At 38.9% G+C, this 25,160-nt stretch overlaps 2 protein-coding genes across 7 annotated transcripts; both read left to right on the forward strand.

The window, feature by feature from the left end:
* Positions 1-188: 188 nt before the first annotated feature.
* On the forward strand, positions 189-6,410 carry enpp4 (ectonucleotide pyrophosphatase/phosphodiesterase 4). Of its 2 annotated transcripts, none has more exons than XM_017476992.3 (4): positions 189-272; positions 1,319-2,200; positions 4,387-4,557; positions 4,662-6,410. In XM_017476992.3, the coding sequence occupies exons 2-4, from the start codon at positions 1,354-1,356 to the stop codon at positions 5,027-5,029; spliced, it is 1,386 nt and encodes a 461-aa protein (XP_017332481.1). In that variant the 5' UTR covers positions 189-272; positions 1,319-1,353; the 3' UTR covers positions 5,030-6,410. The 2 variants fall into 2 exon arrangements, with proteins under 2 accessions (XP_017332481.1, XP_017332480.1); XM_017476991.3 differs by having other exon boundaries at positions 237-486.
* A 462-nt stretch (positions 6,411-6,872) lies between these two features.
* On the forward strand, positions 6,873-13,699 carry clic5a (chloride intracellular channel 5a). 5 transcript variants are annotated; one of them, XM_047157751.2, is made up of 7 exons: positions 6,873-7,553; positions 10,034-11,173; positions 11,267-11,376; positions 11,470-11,595; positions 11,683-11,789; positions 11,899-12,080; positions 12,194-13,699. In XM_047157751.2, the coding sequence occupies exons 2-7, from the start codon at positions 11,018-11,020 to the stop codon at positions 12,317-12,319; spliced, it is 807 nt and encodes a 268-aa protein (XP_047013707.1). In that variant the 5' UTR covers positions 6,873-7,553; positions 10,034-11,017; the 3' UTR covers positions 12,320-13,699. The 5 variants fall into 5 exon arrangements, with proteins under 5 accessions (XP_047013707.1, XP_047013708.1, XP_047013706.1 ...); XM_047157750.2 differs by having other exon boundaries at positions 7,105-7,553; positions 12,190-13,699; XM_047157752.2 differs by lacking the exon at positions 10,034-11,173 and having other exon boundaries at positions 7,104-7,553; positions 11,271-11,376; positions 12,190-13,699.
* The last annotated feature ends 11,461 nt before the right edge of the window (positions 13,700-25,160 follow it).

Here is a 25,160-nt window from a genome sequence, read left to right on the forward strand (position 1 = left end):
ACTCCCATAACATTCGCATAGAGAGGTCTTCCAAAGCATTCAAATAAAACCTATGTATGGTGTGGAGTTTAATTTATTTATTAACAAAAAAAAAAATTAACAAACGTATTTTCAATTCGAGATTTTGGTTTATCAAACACTCAAACACCACATTTTTTTGTAAGTGGAACACCTGCCATTGAGGGGCGGGACCACTGCATAACTGGCGCCTACTATTGGTTCATCGAGCAGTCTGTCACGAGCGGAGCATTTCGAGGAAGTGATCAAAACCGGTAATACAACACAATAAGGCTTCGGAGTTGCTCGTTATTTCTTGTAAAGCGCTTAAGCGTTTTGGTTTGTCGATTTCTCATGGCTGAGTATATTCACAATTACTCGCTACGGAACAACAACAAATATTTATAACCTGTGTCTGGGCAGTTGCTGGAAACTTGTTTGGAGCTATTTGAGCAGCTGTGTGTGTGCGCATTAGATTCTGCCTCACGGGTATGTCGCTTAATGTCATAGAATGCAATGTACTATAATGTGAAGCTGTGTAGAAAGTGGTTAAGTGTTTGCAGCTCGGCCAGCGTCCTGTTTTACTTCTCAGCGTTAGCTAGCTGTCAAACGTTTTTCACACATGGTTAGCTAGCTGTGCTAAATTCCTCTTCATGCCACTAAGCTTAGGAATCTCTCTCTCTGTCTGTCTGTCTGTGTCTCTCTCTCACTGTCTGTCTGTCTGTGTCTCTCTCTCACTGTCTGTCTGTCTGTGTCTCTCTCTCACTGTCTGTCTGTCTGTGTCTCTCTGTCTGTCTGTATCTCTCTCTGTCTCTTTGTCTCTCTCTGGCATCAATTATGCATTGACATTCTTCTCAAACCCACCTTAGCTATGACTAACACTAGAATAACCAGGTGTTGCCCATTAGTTTTAACGTAACTTTGGTTGTAGTTGGTTATTGGGAAGTGGTTGGCCAAGTTTAGCATTATAGCACCAAAGGAAGAACCTGGGTCAATTTACCTGCCACATTTTTAGCAGTGATTTATCTCGCCTACATTTAAGCAACTTTCATTTGCTTAAATGTGCACCTGCTCAGCAGATTTTACACACAACCAGAACTGTCCACATGAAACCTAGAAAAGTCTAAATGAATCCTCTTTAAAAAATAAAAGGTCTTTATAGCTGCAAAAGTGATATGCCAGTTGACCTTTATTTAAAGTAACATATAGTACAGGAGTCCCAGCAGGAGACTTTGTGTGCTCTTTCCATATTGACCTTTACTCAGTTTACTAAAAGTGAAACATCTAACAAGTGAGTCGATGCACTTCTTCTTTCTTGCAGTAAGGAGTTGTTCAGGCCTTGTTCCTGCTGACAGGATGCTTCTCCAGGCTCTTCTGTGTGTACTAGCAGCATGTTATGAACCAGCAGCCACTCTGAATGCATCAAGCGATGAACAGAAAGGCGATGGAAAAGATGTAACCCCACTACTGCTTGTATCATTTGATGGTTTCCGTGCAGACTATCTGGAAAAATACCCATTACCTAATCTGCAGAAATTCTTCTCTGATGGTGTTCTTATTGATCACCTTAGCAATGTCTTTACTACTAAAACCTTTCCCAACCATTACAGTTTTGCCACTGGATTGTATGCGGAAAGTCATGGAATTCTGGCAAGTCGCATGTATGACTCGGAGACAAAAAAGTTTTTTACTGTTCATAATTCTAATGATTCTTTCTGGTGGAACGAAGCGACACCGATTTGGGTGTCTGTGCAGAACTGGAATTATAAATCTGCAGCTGCAATGTGGCCAGGAACAGATGTGATGATCCAAAACCGTACCGCGACACATTTTTTAAAATATGACTCAAAGGTTAGATTTAATGTAAGACTGGAAAACATAACAAAATGGCTCACTGAAGACAATTTGGTCAAGTTTGCTGCTCTGTACTGGGAAGAACCTGATAATACTGGACACAAATATGGACCAGAAAACACCACAATGATGGCCAAGGTACTGAAAGAGGTAGACGACCATGTAGGTTTTCTGATGGACCATCTCAACCAGACAGGACTATGGGGGAAAATTAATGTGATTATTACTAGTGATCATGGCATGGTGCAGTGCTCCGAAGACCGACTTATTAAGCTTGATGACTGTGTCGATCGGAAAAGCTATATTTTGGTGGACACCACTCCAGTTGCTGCCATCATACCACTCAATGGTGGGTATTTACTTGTACTATTAAATATATGTGCTACTCACTGTGTAATATACACCGTATATACATAATAATTAACAATAGGGTGTTTATAATCCCATCAGAGGTGCCAACATCAATATGTTATAGGATTACAGTTTTTGTCTCCTTTCTACGTCCATACAGGAGATACCTGTAAACTACACATTTCTGCTTTTTCAGTTAAACCAGCAGTAAGACCAAACACAAATAAAATACGACCAGTGTAAAAGGCATTCCGCTGATGGGGAAAGAGGCGCGGTTGTTTTGCTTTACGTTGACTTTTTCTGGGTTTTAGATTGCTGTGTTGATTAATAGATTTGTTCAATAAAAAAAAAAAACACACATTGCTAGTAATGCAGATGTAAAAAAACAGGTTTTTTTGGTCTTAGTTTGTGTACTTATTACAACCCCAATTCCAAGAAAGTTGGGACAGTATGGAAAATGCTAATAAAAGCAAAGAGGAGTGGCTTGTAAATGTACTTTGACTTGTATTTAAACAAAAAAACGTATAAAGACAAGGTATTTGAGGTTTTGCGTAATCAACTGAATAGTTTTTTTTTTTAAGGTAAATGTTTATTTTGAAATTGATGCATGCAACACGTTCCAAAAAAGTTGGGTTAGGGGCAATTTAGGACTAATAGTTATGTGAAACAGGTGAGGCAATCATCTAATCATAGTATATAAGGAGCCTCCAAAAAAAGGCCTAGTACTTCAAGAGCTAGAATGGGTCGAGGATCGCCAATCTGCCAACAGATTCATCAGCGAAGAATCCAACACTTTGAAAACAACATTCCCCAAAGACAAATCAGTAGGACTTTGGGCATTTCACCTTCTACAGAGCATAGTGTAATTAAAAGATTCAAGGAATCCAGTCAAACCTCGGTACGTAAAGGGCAAGGCTGAAAACCAGTTCTGAATTCACCTGATTGCTGATCCCTCAGACTTCATTGTCTTAAAAATCGTCATGATTCTATAATGGATATCCTGACATGGGCTCGGGAATACTTTGGTAAACCTTTGTAAGTCCCATTCGCCGCTAAATCCACAGATGCAAGTTAAGGCTTTACTATGCAGAACAGAAGCCATACGTCAACACTATCTAGAAGTGCCGCCGACTTCTCTGGGCTCGGTCTCATCTGAGATGGACAGTAGCACAATGGAATCGTGTTTTGTGGTCCGACAAGTCCAATAGTTTTTGGACAAAACAGCCGTCATGTTCTCCGGGCCAAAGAGGAAAAGGACCATCCAAGCTGTTATCAGCATCAGGTCCAAAAGCCAGCATCTGTCATGGTATGGGAGTGTGTCAGTGCGCATGGCATGGGTAACTTGCACGTCTGTGAGGGCACCATTAATGCAGAAAGATATGTACACATTTTGGAGCAACATATGCTGCCATCCAGAGCAGGACAACGTCAAACCACATTCTGCCAGATTACAAGCACATGGTTGCTTAAGCAGAGAGTGCGGGTGCTAGCATGGCCTGCCTGCAGTCCTGACCTGTCTCTGAAAATGTGTGGCGCTTTATGAAGTGCAAAATAATAAGTGTTATTTAAAAAAAAAAAAGGTGATGTTACACAGTAGTAAACAGTCGACTGTCCCAACTTTTTTGAGTGTGTTGCAGTCATCAGATATGAAATTAGTGTATATTTTCAAAGCTAAATTAAATTCACAAAGTAAACATGTGAATTTGAAAATCATCAAATAATGTGTTAATAATGCAGTATACTACAGGGTGAATTGACTTTTCAAATGACACTCTTTCTTTGTTTTTTGTATTTTCCATACTGTCCCAACTTTTTCACAACTGGGGTTGTATATTATACAATTTTATACTTTCATTATGTGCAACTAAAATGGACCAGACTGCAAGCCTGACATTTTGCAACAGTTGTATAATGGAAAGCTTATACACTCGCCTAGTTGCAAATATTTCTAATATTCCAAACATTTTTGTACAGGTTGCAGTTAAATATCAGATGTATGCCATTTTGTCCATCAGTATATTCTTTTTGTGGTACAATTCTGTTTTTTTTTTTTTTTTTTTTTTTTTTTTTTTTTTTTTTGTCTTCCAGCAGTGTTGGCACCTAGGTCCCAGGTAATCCTTTCAAAAATTGTATTTAACAGATGAAATTTTATTTTTGGTCAAATTCATATTTTTTTATTTACAGATTCCGCAGAGCTGTACAAAAACCTTAGCAACTGCAATGTGCACATGAAAGCTTACATGAAAGCTGCAATACCTGACCGGCTGCACTACAGAAACAATAAACGCATTCAGCCTATCATCCTGATTGCTGATGAAGGTTGGACAATTGTCCAGCAAGGCAACCTCCCAAGATGTAAGTGCCGTCTAATCAAGTTATCTGATGTAGTATGCTTGCAGTGCTGTTTACATGTTCAGTGTGTTATTTTGACACTAATCCTGTACTGTTTTGTTCCATAGTGGGTGATCATGGCTATGATAATTCTTTGCCCAGCATGCACCCCTTCCTGGCAGCTCAGGGCCCTGCCTTTCGGAAAGGCTATCGGATGAACACCATCAACAGCGTGGATCTCTACCCACTCATGTGCAACCTCCTGGGCATCCCTGAGGTGCCCAATAACGGCAGCTTCACCAACGTGCGCTGCATGCTGCTCAAGGAGAAGTGCTCAGACCTGGCAGCGGTGATCGGCATCGTCATCGGCGCCCTCATAGTGCTCACCACCATCACCTTCCTCTTCAGACTGCTAAAGAACAGAGAGCGTTCCTTGTCACAGCCGTTTGCCCGCTTAGAGCTGGAGGACGACGACGACGAGCCTTTGCTTGAATGAGTGTGCAAAAATTTAGGATTGGTTTAAGTACATGCTTGCCCGAAAAGAAAATAAACAAAAAGGCACAAATGGGCACCAAAAAAAAAAATTTTGTTTGTGTGCCTATTTTCACCTATTGCTATCCAAAGAATTGTGCTGCTTTTTATTTAAGCAGTAGTTTAAATAAGCAACGCAGTTTTCCATAAGATTTCAAGTTCTTACCTGTTTCTTTCTGGTCTAGGAATGTAATGAGGGAACAGATTATGTTAAGATGTCAGAGATGAAGACGCTGTGTAGTGAGATTAATATGTAGGGGTTTTTTTTCTTCAGTGTAAAGCATTTGCAAATGAATGTCAGGTCATGTATAATATACAGCGGCATAACATTGAATACTTCTATTATTTTTAAAGCAGATATTGTTGGGTACATACCACAAAAAATGATAGTAAACTATAAGTTAGACAGCCATAGGCGTTATCAGGTACGATCAAGTGCAATGTTCATTCACCTTACTGACTTGCTGGAAATGCACTGAGAATATTCATATTTTGCATTGCTCCAGTGGTTTGATGTACTTTCTGATGTTCAGCATAGTACCAGGAACTGAAGCAATCAAGTTACCGAGTTAAGTACACTGTATATTTATTTCCTTGTGTTGTATGCTTTACGAGCATATGAGTGTTTATTCCTTCTGCTTCCTCAGTGAATATTGAGCTTTATATTTAGATAGTGTTAAAAGAAATTATATTTTTCTATTCTGGTAGTGTATACGTGTAGGCTATTCAGTGATTTGGAAAATATTATGCTTTTAGTGATCATTTAAATTAAGAATTTTTTTAAAAAAATAAATAAATAATGACTTTTTTACACTCAGATGTTTGTGTTAATGGTGAGATGGGTTTAAGGGCTTCTTGAAGTCTTCCTGTAAAGGTACTGTGTAACTATGCAAGGGAACGATTGTTGGTTACTGATATGTTGTAGGAGTTTTTGTGAAGCCATCTGTGTGTTTAAGCCATGATTTTGATAGATTTTCTGTCTTGTGTAAAAATTTAGTGGTGTTATTTTAATTCGGCTTAAATGGTTGCTACATGTACTAAAGTAATACTATATATTTCCAGCTTTGTAATCTGGTTACATCTGAACCACTAGAGGTCGCTCTCTCGAATATGTGTGTCTTATAATGAGGCTCACAATGATGTGGAAATCTCTCAAGGTTTCATGGCATCATCTTTTGTCTAAAAAAAAAACGAAAGAGAGAAAGAAAATGGGTGCTTGGTACATTTCAAGTTCATTTCAGTTAGCCGTGATCGTAAATTGATTTGCATGTGTATGCGGATGAAATTGCAGCTCTGGCAAGCTCTAAGTTGACTGTCTTTCTCATAATAAAGTCTCCTTCAGTAAATTATTGTGCATTGGTATTTATTAAACAAAATGATCAATCATGTAATAACTAGATTCTTGTTTATGTAGTAATAACTGTTGTGTTTTGGGAGGAATTTTGAAATCATAAGACCTAAGCCCTAGGAGGGAGCTCGGTGTGTGCGGAGTGAGTTAGGAGTTGAGCAAGCCTCTATATTTAGAGAGTGGAATGTCCTGCTCCCTTCTCCACTCCAGGCTATAGCCCACCTCTGACTCACTTTATATAGCATATGCTGCACTTTCCTACAGGTGATCATTTTCACAATGATATTAATCAGTATGTATAACATGTTAATTATTATTTTATTTTATTTTTTAAGGTTTGTTTCATGCTGTATATTCAGGAGATGCTCACTTTTTAATCTCAAAGTTTGAAGCATAGATATACTGTTGGTAGAGGATAGATTACTAGATTATTCAAGCAGTCTATCAAATGAGTTTTCACTGTATCTAGTTACATTGCAATATTATATTGGTTCTAACATCATAACTGATGTCAATTTTAATCACCATCATTTATCAGTTACTGATGTATCACATCTTTTAGTGCTTAAGCATTACTCATCCTCCTGGATCTTGAACACTCCATCTGGATTTTCACACCATCTGAAGTAGGACATCTCTTTCCTGTGCTCCCAGGGTGACTCAGTTACTGCCTTTTTTTTTTCTTCTTTTTTTTTGCAGGAGAGGCTGAAAAGTGATTGAACGCTGGCAGGACATAAAGGCCAGAGAGCGAGAGTGTGTGTGGAGGGAGTGTAGGTGACACAGGAGCAGACGTTTGGAGCTCCTCCCTCTCCTCTTTGCTGGTTATTTTTGGCCTGAGTGTGACAGTGAGAGCATGCTGTACCCCTGACAGCTGGGCCCAGGGGCCAAATCAAAACAAGGCTGCACCTCATGCACTTGTTGCATGAACACGACCATCACTACAGCCACTACAAGAGGTACAGTAAGGACAGTAAGGAGATTCTTTTGGTGAGCAAGCTTTCTCCTGCTTATGAGCCATTCCACCCTGAACTCAGTGGCACATTTGGTTTAGGGGAACATTAATAAAGCCTGAATCAAAATGACAGAATTGGTCTCTTCAAATGAAGAGGATAAGGATCCTGACATTGAGCTGTTCGTAAAGGTAAGGTTGCATGGCATGCTAATATTTACCTTTATTCATTTCACTTTAGCTATCATGAGAAATTTCTTCGCACACTTTTTTAAGTCAATATTTTAGCAATGTTTTGATGTGTGCATATTGTGTAGGTCTGTGTTTTAGTGTTTGATCAGCAGCACTTGGTCAGTGAAGCAAAAGTACTGAATTGCTGAGCTGAAATGGACAGGTGTCTTGGTAGCACTCTCTCTGCCCAGGAGGCACACTCCCTCCTGAATTATTTCTGCCTACCTATCAACACTGCAACGCTCTAATTCCTCAGTAGGAGTGCTACACTAGGCTAAATCAGATCAGTGCTAGTGCCTGTGGCTTGCTCCATGAGTTTTGATAGAGCACAACCGATAACACTGTAATAGTTGAAGATGACGGAAATGATGTGACTATTGCAGAATCTAATGAAAGATCAGATCAGTTGCATCATCAGCTGAAGTACTGTAAGTTAAGTCAGTATTTCTTTCTTGTGATTGCACCATACCTTGGTTTATTAGAATCTTTATAGCAATTGATGTGTTAAATTGCATATAAATATTCAGCCACACATCTGTGGCACAACCACTGGGAAAATCCCATACAGCCGATTGTTTAAGCGTCTTATGAAAGAATTAAGGAGGGAAAAGTGGACCTAATGGTAGAAACACAGATCTCATATAAATATCTGACAGTGTGTGAAACTATTCATAGAAGTGTTTTGCATTATACTAATGTAATATTTCCAAAAAAAAAAAAAACTTCCCCGCTGTAGCCCTTTGAAATCTAAGCTGTCTACATTTGAACCTGTAGTGAAGAGGTGATAAAACAGAATCAATTAAAAGGGGTTAGGATGAAGTCAAGCTCAAGGTTCTGTTGACAAGTCAGACTCGAACTTTTTGGGCCGAGGGCTAATGAGGCAGGTAATGGAATTTCCATCAATAATTCAGCTCCAGTTGGGATCCTGTGACTGGCTCAGTTTTCTGGTCCAGTTCAATGCTGCTATTGGATAGCATGAGCACTTAATTTCAGATATGGATTGTGATTGCCCCCTTGTTTGGTTCATATAATTGACTTGATATCAGGATTAACTGCGAGGACAAAAGGCCCCACCTGATTCACCCAACTGCGCATGCCACTCAAGGGTGTAATAATCTTGACTCTGTCCCCGTGACATTGACTCACATACTAAGTTGTTTTGTATTAGGTTCACACTCATTTAAAAAAGGCTTTATAAATGACTCTCAATCGTTTTAAAGAGGGTTATTGTTTCCACAATACTAGTTGGAAAGGTAATGAAGGAATTAATTATGACATTTAATGACTTTGTTCATGTCATAAATGCATAAATAATAGAATATAACAATTGAGCCAGTCTAAGCAGTTGGATAAAAATTAAATGGGGAAAAAAAACACAATAAGGTTTCTTATACTTTGGAGGCACATTGTACTGACTTTGTTTGGATCCACTTGTCCTATTAGAGGGAAGGGTCACTGCAAATAATTACAAAGTTGTTCTGACTGATTACTTTCATCCTATGACACTACCAAAATGGTGGCAGCAGGTCCTCTACTGTACCTTTCAGAAATTGCTGCTATTCTTGAAGATAGCTACACTATGTTTCATTATACTGCTGTTGAATTGCTGAATTGAATTTAATTGATCATTTCTATGGTTTCATGAGTGTGTACATTATGTAAATCATATGCCATGGCCTTCTCAGTCACTAGGTCTCATCCTAATCTGACACCTGTGAGAGATTTTGGTGTTTTGTGTTGTATAATGCCCTCCACCACATCAAAAAAAACTAATTCAGGAAATATTTTTGGGAAATGGTGTTCATCCCTTTATTACAGTTCCAGAGATGTGTGGATTCTATGCCAAGGTGCTTTGTGGAGCTGTTATGGTGGTGCATGGTGACTCAATACCTTACTAAGCCACTTTTTTCTTTAATTTGTTTTCTTTAATTTCGTTAACACTTCTGTATAAGATGTGCATTCAGTTCAGTTCAATTTTATTGGTATAGCCCTTTAAGCAGTAGGCACAAAGCAGTTTTACTGAAACTGATGTTGATTACACCAATTAGCCATAACATTAACACCACTGAGAGGTGAAGTGAATAGCATTAATTCTCTCATTACAGTGGCATCTGTCAAGGGGTGGTATATATAAGGCAGCATGTGAACAGTAAGTTTTTGAAATTGTTGCGTTGGAAGCAGGAAACATGAGCAAGCATAACAGAGGGCAAATTGTGAGCATCTCCATCAAATCATAGCATCTCCAAAACAGCAGGTCTTGTGGGGTATGCGGTGGTTAGTATCTACCAAAAGTAGTCCAAAGAAGGACAACTGGTGACAGGGTCATGGGCACATAAGGCTTACTGATGTATATGGGGAGCAAAGGCTAGCCTGTCTAGTCCGATCCCACAGAAGAGCTACTGTAACACAAATTGCTGAAAAAGTTACTGCTTGCTATCCAGGAGTTCATCCGTTGGTTTCGACGAAGACCGAAGTTTCCATTTCTGCCTCCATTGTGGAGAACACAAACTAGAACTCGACTTGCGTGTGAATTGGATTAAAGTGAGGAAGACTTGCGCAGCATCGGCCTCACTCTCACTTCCTGGTGACCGCCATGATCCAGTGGCAAGACTGAGTCAAGACGACTGAGGATGGCCCCGGGCGCAGTGATTCATACATCCATTCATACACTATGGACACTTTGGAAACGCCAATCTGCCTACCATGCATGTCTTTGGACTGGGGGAGGAAACCCCCACGGGGAAAACATGCAAACTTCACACACACGGTGGGAATCGAACCCTCGACCCAGGCGGCGTGAGGCGAACGTCCTAACCACTAAGCCACCGTGCACCCCTGTGCTATCAGGTGTCAGAACACACCGTGAATCACAGCTTGCTGTGGATGGTGCTGCATAGCTACAGACCGGTCCGAGTGCCCACGCTGACCCCTGTCCACCACCGAAAGCGCCTACAATGGGCATGTAGGCATCAGAACAGGACTATGAACTAATGGAAGAAGGTGGCCTGGTCTGATGAATCACGTTTTCAAGTGGACGGCCAGGTGCATGTGGGTCGTGTACTCATGGAAGAAATGGCACCAGGATGCACTATGGGAAGAAGGCAAGCCGGCAGAGGCAGTGTGATGCTTTGGGCAATGTTCTGCTGGGGAACCTTGGGTCCTGGCATTCATGTGGATGTTACTTTGACATGTACGACCTACCTCAACATTTTTGTAGACCAAGTACACTCCTTCATGGCAACAATATTCCCTAATCGCAGTGGACTCTTTCAGCAGGATAATGCACCTGATACACCTCAAAAATTGTTCCAGAATGGTTTGAGGAACATGACAAAGAGTTCAAGATGTTGACTTTGACTTGGCCTCCAAATTCCCAAGATCTCAATCCGATCGAGTATCTGTGGTATGTGCTGGACATCTGATCCATGGAGGCTCTACCTTCTAACTTACAGGACTTAAAGGATCTTCTGCTAACTTCTTGGTGCCAGATACCACAGCACACCTTCAGAAGTCTTGTGGAGTCCATGCCTCGACGGGTCAGAGCTGTTTGGTTGGGCCTGCACTATATCAGGCATTATATTGTTAGTTCCTATGTGCTATAAATATTAAGTCTCATTAGTAGAATTGTTGCTCTTTAATGATTATTTTCGTTCTAATGGATTGTTTCACTCAAGGCAGGCAGTGATGGAGAGAGCATTGGGAACTGTCCCTTCTCCCAAAGACTCTTCATGATCTTATGGCTGAAAGGGGTGGTATTCAATGTCACCACTGTTGATCTGAAAAGGTAATAATATGGTCATAAAAATGGGTATAATTTGGGCGATATAACTTCTGAGTGTTCATGTCTAATCTGTTGTTGTTTGGGATTGCTCCTCAGGAAACCACCAGATCTACATAATCTGGCACCTGGAACACACCCACCTTTTCTCACCTTCAATGGCGAGGTGCGGACTGATGTCAACAAGATCGAGGAGTACCTAGAGGAGATGCTAGCTCCTCCAAAGTATGTAGTCAGAGCAGGGTTGTTGTTTTTTTGTGTATTTTTTTTTCTTGTTCAAGTTGAACGCCTTATTGCCTCCTTTCTCTCAAGGTACCCAAAACTAGCAACAAAAAACAGGGAATCAAATACAGCAGGAAATGACATCTTCGCTAAGTTCTCTGCATACATAAAGAACACAAAACCTGAGGCTAATACAAGTGAGTGGCATAATTTATGGTGATTCAAATGCCAAAAAATACTCATTCTCCATATTCTCGCAGTCCTCTTTGGACCAATACACTTTGGACTAATCTTGTCACCTTGAAGGTCTACAGCGAGGTTTACTGAAGACTCTGAAGAAACTAGATGACTTCCTTAACTCTCCTCTACCGGAGGAGATCGATGCAGATAGCATGGAGGAGGAAAAGTGCTCCAATCGTAAATATCTTGATGGCAATGAATTAACACTCGCAGACTGCAACCTTCTCCCTAAACTTCATGTTGTCAAGGTAAGCCCTCTGATTTCAAAAGCCAGGAATAATGTTCCAGTATTTTTAAACTGTATATATGTTTTTGAGTCCACTGGAGATTTTCCAATGAAGACATTCTTGTTTCAAGGTAGTATCTAAGAAATACCGTAACTTTGAGATACCTTCAGAGTACAGTGGAGTTTGGCGCTATCTACAGAACGCCTATGCGCGGGACGAGTTCACCAACACGTGTGCAGCTGACAGAGAGATCGAACTAGCTTACCAGGATGTAGCCAGACGGCTGGGGAAGTGAAACCTAATTCAAGAGCATAGTTCATTTTCACAGACAAACTGCAACGAGAGGAGACTCCTTTGTCACATGAATGTGTTCAATACATTTGATAGATAATACATAACATTAAAAAAATTTTCAGGGGGAATTTTTTTGAGTTTTATTGTGTGTGTTGCCTTGAGGACACCATATTGGATTGGTCCTATAAATGCCCTAGATAGACTGTTGCTTGGTCTGATGCTGCCTGTGTACATTTTGCATGTCGCTGCCGTTTTGCTACCTGGGTGCAAATGGCACGAATCTGTCTAATCAGCAACTCTGTAATGGGCTTGAGAAAAGACTGTGCCACTAAAATAGTTCTATTAAAATCTCTGCAGCCTTCATTCTCTTGAAATGCACAAGGCAGCATGTTTCATTTGCTTTTCCACTCTACTATTATAATACTTTATGCAGTCAAATCACCAGAGTTAAATAAACCTGTAGTGTTCTCCAGACTCCAGTTTAAATATGCACAAATTAAGCATAATCAGATGAATACTATACAACTGAATTCTGCACTGAATCTATTACATTTATAATCTTGTCATTATCTTTGCTCAAGAGTTTTACTTTTGTGCAATTTGGTTCCTTCTGTGTTCTGTAAACCTGTTAATAAGACTCACATGCAACAATGCAATGTTCTTTGGTTTAAAGCTTATTTATTGTAAAATTGCTAAACACTTACTGTATGATTAACTGTGTTTGCTGACATTTTATGTTAATTTAAGAACAGTATTGGATTTTTAGACTGAACTTCAGTAATCCACAAACATATTCATTCCCTGCACAATCTATAAAGATTAGTGCAGTGTATTCTACTTTACAGCAGTTGTCACAGGTCCTAGTTAAGCAAACAGCGCCATCTTGTGATGAAGCAGTAGAAGTTAAAAACGCAATCGTACACTACAGTACATCAATGGTACACAATATCTACCATCAAGTGCAAAGGTTTGCATAGTCTTAAGACAGAATTGAGAAAACAAATAGTTTAACAGATCTTCCTTCATTATCACAATGAATAAAAAATGTTATTAAATCTCTGCCAGTTCTGCAAGCATTTGCCATGTACCAGTTTTGCTTCACTGTTCTATTTAATTCACCTAAACCATTTTATGTGGTTTTACATCGCATGCGAATCAGCTAAAATCCTGACATGGTAGTATTATATAATTATTGGTAGTCATGAATAATGATAAAAATGTTTATGTACAATGTCCCAAATTATTTGTTGAACTTTTGTATAGATCTAACATATTTCTGTACTCTGCTATATGCCACAATTATACTGAAATCTCTTCTAATGGCAAATAAATCTATTTTTTTATAATGCTGTTTTACATGAGATTTTCTATTATATGTATATTGTAAAATATAACACAGTGCAATGCAAAGAATCCATTGAACACTCACTTCAAGTTGAAATCCTGCATTTACAATAATAATAATAATAATAATAATAATAATAATAATAATAGCAATACGTTTTGTTTTCATGGACTTCAACATTTTCTGTTACACAGTATGCATGAACATAAAGTGCTACCACCACTTAATCAATTATTTAGGAAATTTAACTTAATAAGTAAGCAAAAACTTTTGACAAAAATAACCTGTACCTGTCCCCAGGGAAACAGTGTGTATGAAAATTCCCTGTCACACCATCAGATTATCTGCTCTCCATGTCAGACTTGGTGGAGAGCAGAATAACACACACTGCGGTGTAATATGTGTATGGAGATCACACTGACGGAATTCTGGGTGAAACTGGAGAGGTGTTCCTCAGCTACGGCTGCAGGGGCCTGGGGCTGCTCGGCCTCCTGGGCTTTAATTATTGCACTTCCTGTGGAGGAAGCCCTTTCACCAGCTCAGGCCTGTCCAGCATGTTTCTTTCACTGCAAATTCAAACCATCTGCATATATACGTCTGCAGTCTTTATTGGTGGCCACTGGTGGTATTGGGGGGCTGTCAAACATGCAACTCACTCCTTCCTTGATTACTTAAGCAAGCTTTGCAGCATTCAGGATGATAAAATGTCTTGCCTGGAGCACATGGGTCCAGACATTCAGTTTGTTACACCACACATATCATCATGTCCCTTCAGGCTCTCGGTGGAGCACAATGAAGAGAGACACTTCAGTAATACATCTGTGGTGCATTTGATGTCTTGTATTTCTTCTATTCAGTATTAGGTGTAGCAACTGAGGACTGACCTGGAACCAGAAGGTACGGAAGAAGTGCCAGGCACAAATTCCGTACTCAAGTTATACTCATCTGAAAGTATACTCATCTAAACTCTGGTTAAAAAAAAAGCTTCAAATTATTTACTCAAGGTAAGACCAAATGTACCAACCATTATAGTTACTTAAAGTAAAAGTACAACAAGGAATGACAAAATATAGCGAAATTACAGTAAAAAAAAATAAAGAAAGAAATCGCAAATTACATTAGTCACTTTTCACTAAGGGACATCAAAACATCAGCTAAAAACAGCAAGCAACAGCTAATAACAGTGATAATGCAATATAATGCACATTTTAACATGTGAATAATGCTAATAACTATCTGTCTTTAATACAAACTGTGTAGATAAATGTAAAATGTAGCTAACAACAGCATATTTCTAGCAAAAAGTATTAGGTCACTTACCACAGTGTGTGTAGTGCCATGAGTATGTCACTGCTCAAAGATCCACTGTACATTAACATACCTCATTCTTATCGTGGGAGATTTCCTGCTTCACAGTCAGTGAATTATCACAATATTGAATTGGCTGATCATAAAGGTTATACTGCCTAGCCAGCTTTTTTGTTCAAATCCCAGTTCTGGCATTTGTCCCTTTGTCTGTAATTTTACTTGGATGAGATAATGTGTGCTTATTCTGTTTACTTCTACTTTACACCTGTTATCTCACATGCACCTTCTCAATCAATGCTGAGGATATGTCAGTGAATCTGGCTCAAATAAATTTGCCTCAATGCACACAAAACCTTGGATGTATTCACCAAGTGTATTTCGTTTGACCTGGCTGTCACTGATACGCTGTATGAATTTACAGTCTGGGCTAGAAAGAAATCAGCTCCAGCTTCTACTTCCTACCAATATGTGTTTGTTTGTTTTAACTTATGACCATTTGCAATGGTGTTGTTTACAAAACCCCAAAATAATCCACTTTAAGACATCCGGTAACATGAAATAAGATAATGCAAAGAAAACCGGTGGATGCCAAAAATTTAGGTTTATTTTTAAATGTACATTTCCCCTGAAAGCTCAATCACAGCTGTGCTGATATTCAGTACAACAGCACTTTAAATATACCTTTATAGAAGAAAACTTTCATTACTGTAGTCATGATTATTTGGCTCTATTGCTGAGGAGAAAACAAAAGTCCTCATTGAATGCTAATCCTTCAGCTCCAATTCAACATTAATTCACATGGAACTCACCTCTGATTAAAATGACCCAAAAAAGACAGGATTCTCAATTAGATGTTGTTTAGTTTTCAAACCAGCTGCACATATTAATACCCCAGCACAATTTCATGTGTGGAGTCTGTCATAGTGTCTAATAGTGCTGTGCTCTTGGGATGTTGGATTGAGAAAACGTGCAAATCCGGTTTTCATTGTGTGACTTAATGGATTCAACATGTAAATAAGGCCAGCCAGTGCCTTCCAGGTGTTGAAATAATGTATTGATTGGTGAACAAGTCCATACTGCTACATGTTCACTAGAGTAGAATCTGTTGGGTTTTGTGAGATAAAGATGAGCATTATTTTTTCTCATTACCATGAATCCCTAGACATTTGTGCATCTGTATTTATTATAGAGCTTTCCCCTTAGCTTGTACAGTGTGAAAATTAAAGAGGCCACTGACTAGTTCTCACTTCCCACATGATTTAACTTATACCGAAGTGGCAATTACATTTTCATGGCTCTAAAACCAATCCACATGCATGGTAATGTAAAGCAGAACCTGAGCCACAGACACTGCCAAAGGGCCTTGCACGAGGCATGCTAGTTCACCACAAACAGGCTCAAGTCCCCGACATCAGAGGCTTTTTGGACAGTCGAGTCAGTCCTTGATCGAGAGAACCTGCAGTTCAGTTAAGGTTTTTCAAAAACAAGCGCTTGCTTCATCCTTATAATTATAGGTTAATACACAGAGCTGGATTTGAGCAGTGCAGCACAGTAATATCTTATGAGATCTTGTTGGATTTGTTACTGAGAACTGGTTGTGCATCACTGACATTGCCTACACACTAAATAATACCAAATGTTTCAGCTCGTCCCTATTTCAAACAGCAGGGTAATTGTGGGTATAGATTGGTCAGATCCTGATTTAAACTTCAGTGCTGTCCGTCTGCACCTCATGAAAAGATCCAAGCAGTTCCACGTTTTATGGTGGAAAATTAGACGTGTTCATGCCGAGGGTGTATGTGATGGCGTTCAGCATTGTTTGCTTTGGTAAGAATACTTTTTGTCCTGGGCCAAGTTAACTTTTTGGAGCTTTCAGGAGCAGCATATAGCTTTTCGCCATGTACAGTACGTTAACTTTCCATCCTACAGTGCACTCATTTCAACATACTCTATTCAACTCTGTTCAAATTTCTTTTGCAGATGCCAATACAGCATTATGTTGATGGTCTTATTGGAGATCCTGAGTTTGTTTTGTTGAAAGAATTTGTTTGTCAAGAATGGCAACTTAACGCCTGAAACCAGACTTGTCTCTAGAATCTGGAGTCACATGGAAATGACACACATATAGTATACAAAACGAGGCTCAAGTAAATGCAACAAGTCTTTCAGTAACTCGCACTAAATCACACATGTGTTCTGTAAGCTGAGGAATGGCTCTTTCATGACTGTACCATGACATGCTTTGAGGAAAGGGCCAGTGTCAGGCCAGCTATGGAGCGCAGTGGACCATGGCAGATTGAGAGGGTGAGTCCGACATTCTGTAAAATTGTCACTCTCTGACACATGCATTTGTTTAGTGTTTGGCACTCCATTCCTTCCACTGAGGTGTCAGAACAGGGTCTTTCTTCTGTTTTGCACATCTTTTTTCTCCCTCTGCTTTCAAATGTAACTTTCTTTCTGGGAGAAAGGGGAAAGTAATGATGTGCTGGGATCTTCGAGCAAGGAGGCATTTTGTGTCAATAAGATGATGGGCGTTAAGAGGATAGTGTCTTCCCAGGCCATGCAGGAATCCAACCAGCTTATAGCACGGCTCAGTTCCCTGGTTGTCCTGCTTGAAAACGGCACCCTAATGATCAGTCTATATTTAAAAGCACACTGCAGCCCAAGCCACATGCCTTCCACAACAGAGGCTGAATGCGCCGCATAGTAGTTTGACTTCTTCCAAAACATAAAAAAAAATAATAATAAAATAAAAAAATCCGGAGAGCATTATTTCTAGAATCTAAAACCAACCACCCAGCATTCGAGAGACTGATTTGAGAGACTAATTACATGCATATATATGTATATATATATATATATATATATATATATATATATATATATATATATATATATATATATATATACACATGTAATCAGTCTCTCAAATATATATAGGAGCAGCAATGTATATGTATGCTATATATGTGTATATATATATATGTGTATATATATATATATATATATATATATATATATATATATATATATATATATATATATATATATACACTCACACATGGCACAAAGCTCAGATTAAGATTTCTGCTTGTGCATCAGAATGCTGTCTTGCCATGGTTTCCACGGGCCACTGCCACCCACTCTCTCTGACTCAGAACAACATTTGTGGATATGACTGAGTTTCCGTTTATGCGCCTGGCATCCTCCCTTCTGCTGTCGGCTCCTCTGGTCTGCCTGCTGGCTGAGGGCCATACCAGGTCTATGGTAGTCTGCCATGAAGAAGAGAGCTCTGAGGACACCACTGGCCTCTTTCATCACTCACTCTTTCCTTTTCCTCAATTGAATCTCAATGTTTAGAACCCAGTTCGCATAAGCCGTCCGACAAATGTAAATATAGCCATAGCTCATCTGTTAAAAGCACCGATCTATTCTTGCTTATATTTTCTTGTTTGTCCAGTTGTTTTTAAACACTGAAATTTCATTCGGCCTCTGAGGATGTGAGGTATAAACAGGTTTTGAGCTTATAAACACAAAATAAATCTAACAGTGGAATTTATACTGTCGTTGGTTTATAACTGAACTGATGTGTCTCCCTAACACGCTATTAAAATAGTGCTTTGAAATGCTTCTCATGAGGTTCTGGATGCAACCCTTCACATATGCAAAAGAATTTCCTTTAGGAATTTGGCTGTCTGATGCTGATATCGGAGCAATATTGATATGAAATCAATATGAATTTAATGAAATATGAATGAAATCAATATGAATGAATAAATGAAACCAATCACATCTCAGTTGTGAGTCTTATCTTCTCTCTATACATTCTTCCCTATGCGGTATGAGGTACATGTAGACTTGGGTGGATTGCACACTGAATCTGTAGCTGATAAATTACAGATCCAAAAGTGATCTTAACACAGCATTAGATGTCACATTGATTAGGTTTGTAATATTCTTACTCATGCAGTATACTCTAATGCTGACGGAGATATGTTCTCATGTTGTGATGGTATGGCATGATATGATTTGAATACACCAGGTGCCAAAATATATTCATCAAAGTGTTCCACCGCTGTGAAAGAGCTGTATATATCTGTAAATTGGCTGCACTACAGGAAAAACAAACAAACATGTACTACAGAGATCAATGAGCATTTTCTGTTTCAGCTTTGTACGCGGAACTCAAGTAGCTGGTAACTGGTGTAGCTTGCATTTTGTAGATGTCCAGCAAAGTATGGCGCTGAAGTGGATTATTTTCTACAGGATATTACCCAAGTTACCCTTAGTAGATGGCGAAGATGACCACAGCCAAAACACAAGTGGTTCGCTCTCAGAAGAAGAAAAAAGTTAAGGGTTCCATAACACAGGGCAAACTTGGCAAACTGGTAGACCATCTTTGCTAGTTGTAATTGCTCCTAGATAGAAACAGTTTCTGAATTATTGCTACTAATGTTACATGTATAATGCATTTATTGATAACAAGTAATAATGACGCTGAAAATAACTTACCAGCTGGTAAAGGTCACCTTGACTCGCAACTTTTTAGACCCCTTTAGCATCTACTAACAGAGCTGAGTTGAGAGAGCAGGACCAGTTGACTCACTACCACTGTAAAGCCTGATAGCGTGTAAAGTTGTGCTTGTGTGTGGCTAGGGTTGTAACACAATGGCAATATCTGCATCTGGATCTGTTTAGTGCTCCAAATACTCGTATCTGAATCTTATTCAAAATTAAACCCAAAGTTAGTTTAACTATAACTAGCTTTTGGAAACACTGAAAACCGCTGGGAAAAAAACCTGGCAGAGGTCAAAATGCCAGCATCATCAGCATCTCATCAATGCCAAACTATGTGAATGAATTATGCAGCATGGCTTGTCTGCTTCCTGTGAGTTTCTAGATCCGGCACATATCTTTAGTCTCAACTAAATGCCTTGTGAACCTTTCTTACAAAAATGTGCCTCCTATTTGTATCTGTATTGCTATCTTTTTAGAACACATTATCTCTTCATTCTGATGTAATGTATTGATGTCATTATCAGTTACATCCGTAGATCGTGTGTTCACAAGGACCAAGAAGTCCTTCTTCTAGAAGAAGAAGTCTTTGTCACCTATACATTACAGCATAGTAAAATTATTTCTTTGCATAAAACAGCTTGTTAGGAAGCAGGGGTTTGAGCGCAGGGTCAGCCATGACATGGTGCCCCTGAAGCAGTTATGATTAAGGACCTTGCTCAAGGGCCCAACAATAATAGCTTGGTGGTGCTGGGGCTTTAATCTCTGCTCTTCTGGTCAGTAACCCAGAGCCGTAACCATTGAGCCACCACTGCCTAATATTCTATTCTATTCTACAGCCCAAATTCCAAAAAAGTTGGGACACTGTGTAAAATGTAAATAAAAAACGAATGCAATGATTCTTATCTTATTTTTTCCTTAAAATGGTGCATTTACTCAGTTTAAACATCTGATGTGTTTTCTATGTTCTACTGTGAATAGCATATGGGTTCATGAGATTTTCAAATCATTGCATTCTGTTTTATTTACATTTCTTCTCATTTGACACAGCGTTCCCAACTTTTTTGAAATTGCAGTTGTATACTATTCTAAAGTCTGCAGAAAAATCTTTCCTCTTCATGTAAAACCTTTTGATATGCAAATCAGCATGACGATCCAATAAATACGCAAATTGGTCAGTTACGTAATTTGGTGACCTCTAGCAACTTTTTGAGCATGCATTAGCTACTTTCCCCTGAAAAGGCCTGGGGGGGGGGGGTGGGGGTGGGGGGTTCTGCCTGGAACGCGACTTTTACTACTCTCTATCTTTTTTTTCTGAGATATTTACCTCTAATAAAAGTATTCAAAGTATTAAACTGAACCCATAGCTGTCCCTGAGGTGTTAATTGTCCTGAATGCGCCATGATGTAACCGTGGTCCTTCGTTTCGATTTGAGTTTGCTCTTGCTCTGCTGGCAAAATATTTCCATGGCCACATGAGGGCAGCATTTCAGCACGATGTCGTGGGTTTGTCCTTTGTGACTTGTTCGAGGTCGCACCATATTTCCACCAATATTATTTTATTTATTTATTTATTTTTTAAAGCGTGCTTCTAAATGTCTCTAAGAACCTGCTTTCTCCTATTCACTTGCTACTTCGTCTGAGCCAAACCCTAACAGTTAATTCTGGGGAGTTGGGGTACGCTTGCATTTCTCTCAAGCGTTAATGCAGTGTCATTTCAGTTCTTCATTCCTCATCAAACGGGCAATCTGCTCTCTATTCATAAGTTTCTCCAGTCTCATGTGAAGCTCTGATGTGCGCATTCACAGTGTCTGTGCCGCCCTCTTCCTCCTCCTCCTCCTCCTGCTGCTCCCTGGAGCTTCACACTTCATTTGTACGGATCTCCCTCCCGGTGGCAGCAAATATTTCACCGACACTGGCCGCTCAGCTGCCGGTGTAAATCACGGGTGTGTGTGTGTGTGTGTGTGTGTGTGCGCGCGCGAGAGAGAGAGAGAGAGAGAGAGACAGACAGCGCAGGGACACCGAGTGGCTCTGTTTTCACATGGAAAGCACGAGCGTCTGGGCCGCTCTCTGTGGCACTGTGCCATCGTTAAACTCGTGGATTGGGATTGCTTGTGAAATGATTCTGGGGCCATCGGGTTGTTTTTTTTTTACGTCTGTGAGAAACGAGCAGGCCTCCTCGCGACACGCAGTGAAACCGGAGCCCTCGTATTTCACGCGCAGAGAAACATGGGAAATGAAGCGTAAATCAGAATCGTTCAAATAAAGCCGGAGACGTGAGAAAGAAACACAAGGGTTCTGTTCGTTTGGATCGCGCAGCTCACGGCAGCAGGGAGAAATCGCATTCATTCACCACCTAACATACCTTTAGACTTTTCACAGTCACGTGCAGGCCCGTGATCAAGTCCTTTCAGAAACACTCATCAGGTGTTCCTCTGGCCATGTCACTCACAGCACACCAGCTCTCCTGAACTTTTATCAAACAAAAGCTGACGTCATTCTAAGCCATCAGATTCGTAAGAAATACAGACGACACGTCAAACAGCATCTAGATCATTAAACTGTGTTAGATTATTCTAGAGAACTGTGCACTCAGTGCTTTACCGTAGACTTCAGTAGCAGAGATGACGCCATTTGTGATCTGATGCTGTTTACTATATATTACATATACATAACATTAATATCAGTCATGCACTTTTCTTTTTTCTGTTGTGATTGTTTTACTTGTGCTTAAGCCTTGTGCAAAACATAAACAATAAACAATCCCCCAACCTCTCCATGTGAGCTAAAAGTGTGAGCTATTGGTTTTTTGGTACAAAACGTGATTAATAATTATGTATTTTGTACACAGTACATAAAACAATGTGCCATCAAGCTATGTTTAACAGGATATTTTGTTTAAATTGATTTTTTTTTCTTATTTAATGAAAACTGCATGTCTCTCAAGTTTATGGCAGTGCTGGTACCCTAATAAATAAAATAAACCCTTAAAAAAAAAAAAGAAAAAAAAAAGGTCTTTCTACTTTTTTTTGTTGTTGTTGTTGAACCATTTCCAGTGTGCCATGGTCAAAACAAAAGAATGATCAAGAGCACATGGAAAGCTAAAGCGTCCTCCCCATACCCCCCCCCCCCATTTGTCTTTGGTCTCTGTGATGTTACTCATTTAAAATAGAAACTTTTCTTTATCCAATAATAATATATTTATAAAACATTTATTTGTTTCCAGCTAATCAGTTTAGTTTCATTAATAAATGCAAGATTGCAATGGAAACACATGTCATTAAAAATATATATTAATTATATATATATATATATATATATATATATATATATATATATATATATATATATATATATATAATTTATCACTTAACTGAAAAATGCTATAATAAATCCTAAAATCATACCAAGCCTAAACCTACATCTTGCATGATAACAGTACATGTTAACAACACTGACAAACCTGAGCCTTTAAAACATTTCTAGACTCTATAGATTCTTTGGTTGTTCTTCTTGGGAACTCAGCGGTTCTGTAGAACCTCACCACTGTTTCTCTATCAGAGAGTGTTCCAATAAGATCTCTTTTAGGATGTAAAGAAAAATTAGCTATGCAAATAACCCTTAAATGTATGCTTTTAATATGCAAAAAAATCCATATATTTCAGAATGGACAGCTACAAGACCTACATGACATCTGCCATTAAAAAACAAACAAACAAACACTGAAACACAGGAAACATCATTACTCCACTAGGTACAGTGTGTCCCAAAAGTCTCCATATATAGGGGACTATGCACGCCAGCACCAAGTCGGTTGTGCCGTCGTCAGTGGATGTTCGTGGATGTCCACTTCTTGCTTGGTCCACGACACTTCCAGTCTTTTTAAAATTTGTCAGTAAATTTGGTAACAGTGTTGTGTATAATGTGCTTGCCATGTTTCCTGTTAAAGTCCATTGAAACCTTCCCGATCCAGCCACGAGAATGATCTCAATACGTTCTTCTTTTGGCAAAGGCATTCTTAAAGGCTATCTGAAAAAAATAAATAATAATTTTTATATATATATATATATATATATATATATATATATATATATATATATATATATATATATATATATATATATATATATATATATATATATATATAATACTGTATAAACTATGAAATTTTTTGAAAGACATTTAGGTAAAAGGGTTCATTTCCCCCATGTATGGAGACTTTTGGGACATGCTGTAGTTAAAGTTTATGTTTGATTTAGAGATGTAATGAGAACCTCTTCACTGGAAAACTTGTACTCCTATAAATGAGTGTTTTTCTAATTAAATATCCAGTCCTTCCTTTTTTGGTTCAAGTAGCCACAGAGATGACATACACTTCTAGGGAAGTTGGCCACCTCAATGAAGACCATGCTGGACAAAGCTTTCGGTTGTTTCAGTGAGTGTCATATTTCTCACTGTACATGGAAGACATTTTCACACAGTATCTAACATACAGAACATAAATCAGATTTACACTATGAATTTACCAACTGTTTACAATTCTTAACATCAAGCAAGAGGAATTTTTGTGTAACTATTTTGTTGAGAAATTATAATCCAATATGAAATGTATACAACAATTGGTGACATTTTACTTCAGAACCAACTTGAATGGAATGATCCATAAAGTAGTTAGCCTCTGTTTTGAACTTTTTAAGTAACAGACCGAACACATACAGAAAACCCCAAATTCCAACAAAACCAAGCATGTCAATGAGAAATAATCCGACTATAAATGTATCAAAAGTATTTACACATGGTACTAGAAAAGCCCATTGAGTTTCCTTACTGTTGTGATCCAAGCTTTAGGCAAACAGTCAGCGATGTGTTTAAAGATCACACAGCCTTAACTGATTCTTTACATGGAACAAATCAGTTTGCATTAATCACAGGACATACAATGGGACATTTGTACTTCATTCCTGGTATGTTTTGAAAGTCTTTGGCAGAAATCCTATAAATGGTAAAGTCTGGCAGAGTGACAGGAAATCTTAAAGAATCTTATGGAGATTTGAGTCCGTACTCAATATTAGCAAGACATATCCAGATAAGCCTCCTTCAATAAACAGACTCAGCGAATATCAACATAACCACCTTCTCATTTTACCAAATTCAAATCTGAGTTAAGCGCTCGGCTGTGGAGGAGACCCAAATGTGGAGGATATCTGTCCCTAAAAGGGTCAGATCTCAGATTGGCATCAGAGATGTTTAAAATAAATAAATCAATCAAATCAAATGATTCAGGTTCAACATGTCAGACTAGGAATGTTAATGTAAAAAACCTCTGTCCTTTATAAGAGGTCTCGCAAACTACAGAATTTCTCAAAAGTCTCCATATATAGTGGACTATGTTTCTCAGCATCAGGTCGGTTGTGCCTTCGTCAGTGGATGTTCGTGGATGTCCACTTCTTGGTTGGTCCACAACACTTCCAGCCTTTTTTAATTTGTTAATAAGTTTGGCAACGGTGTAGTGTGTGATGTGCTTGCCATGTTTCCTGTTAAAGTCCATCGCAACCTTGCAACAGCTTCCCAATCCATCCACGAGAATGATCTCAATACATCAAAGGCATTCGTAATGGCTATCTGGGGGCAAAATGAAAT

This window comes from Ictalurus punctatus, chromosome 9, assembly GCF_001660625.3.
Source record: "Ictalurus punctatus breed USDA103 chromosome 9, Coco_2.0, whole genome shotgun sequence".
NCBI lineage: Eukaryota > Metazoa > Chordata > Actinopteri > Siluriformes > Ictaluridae > Ictalurus > Ictalurus punctatus.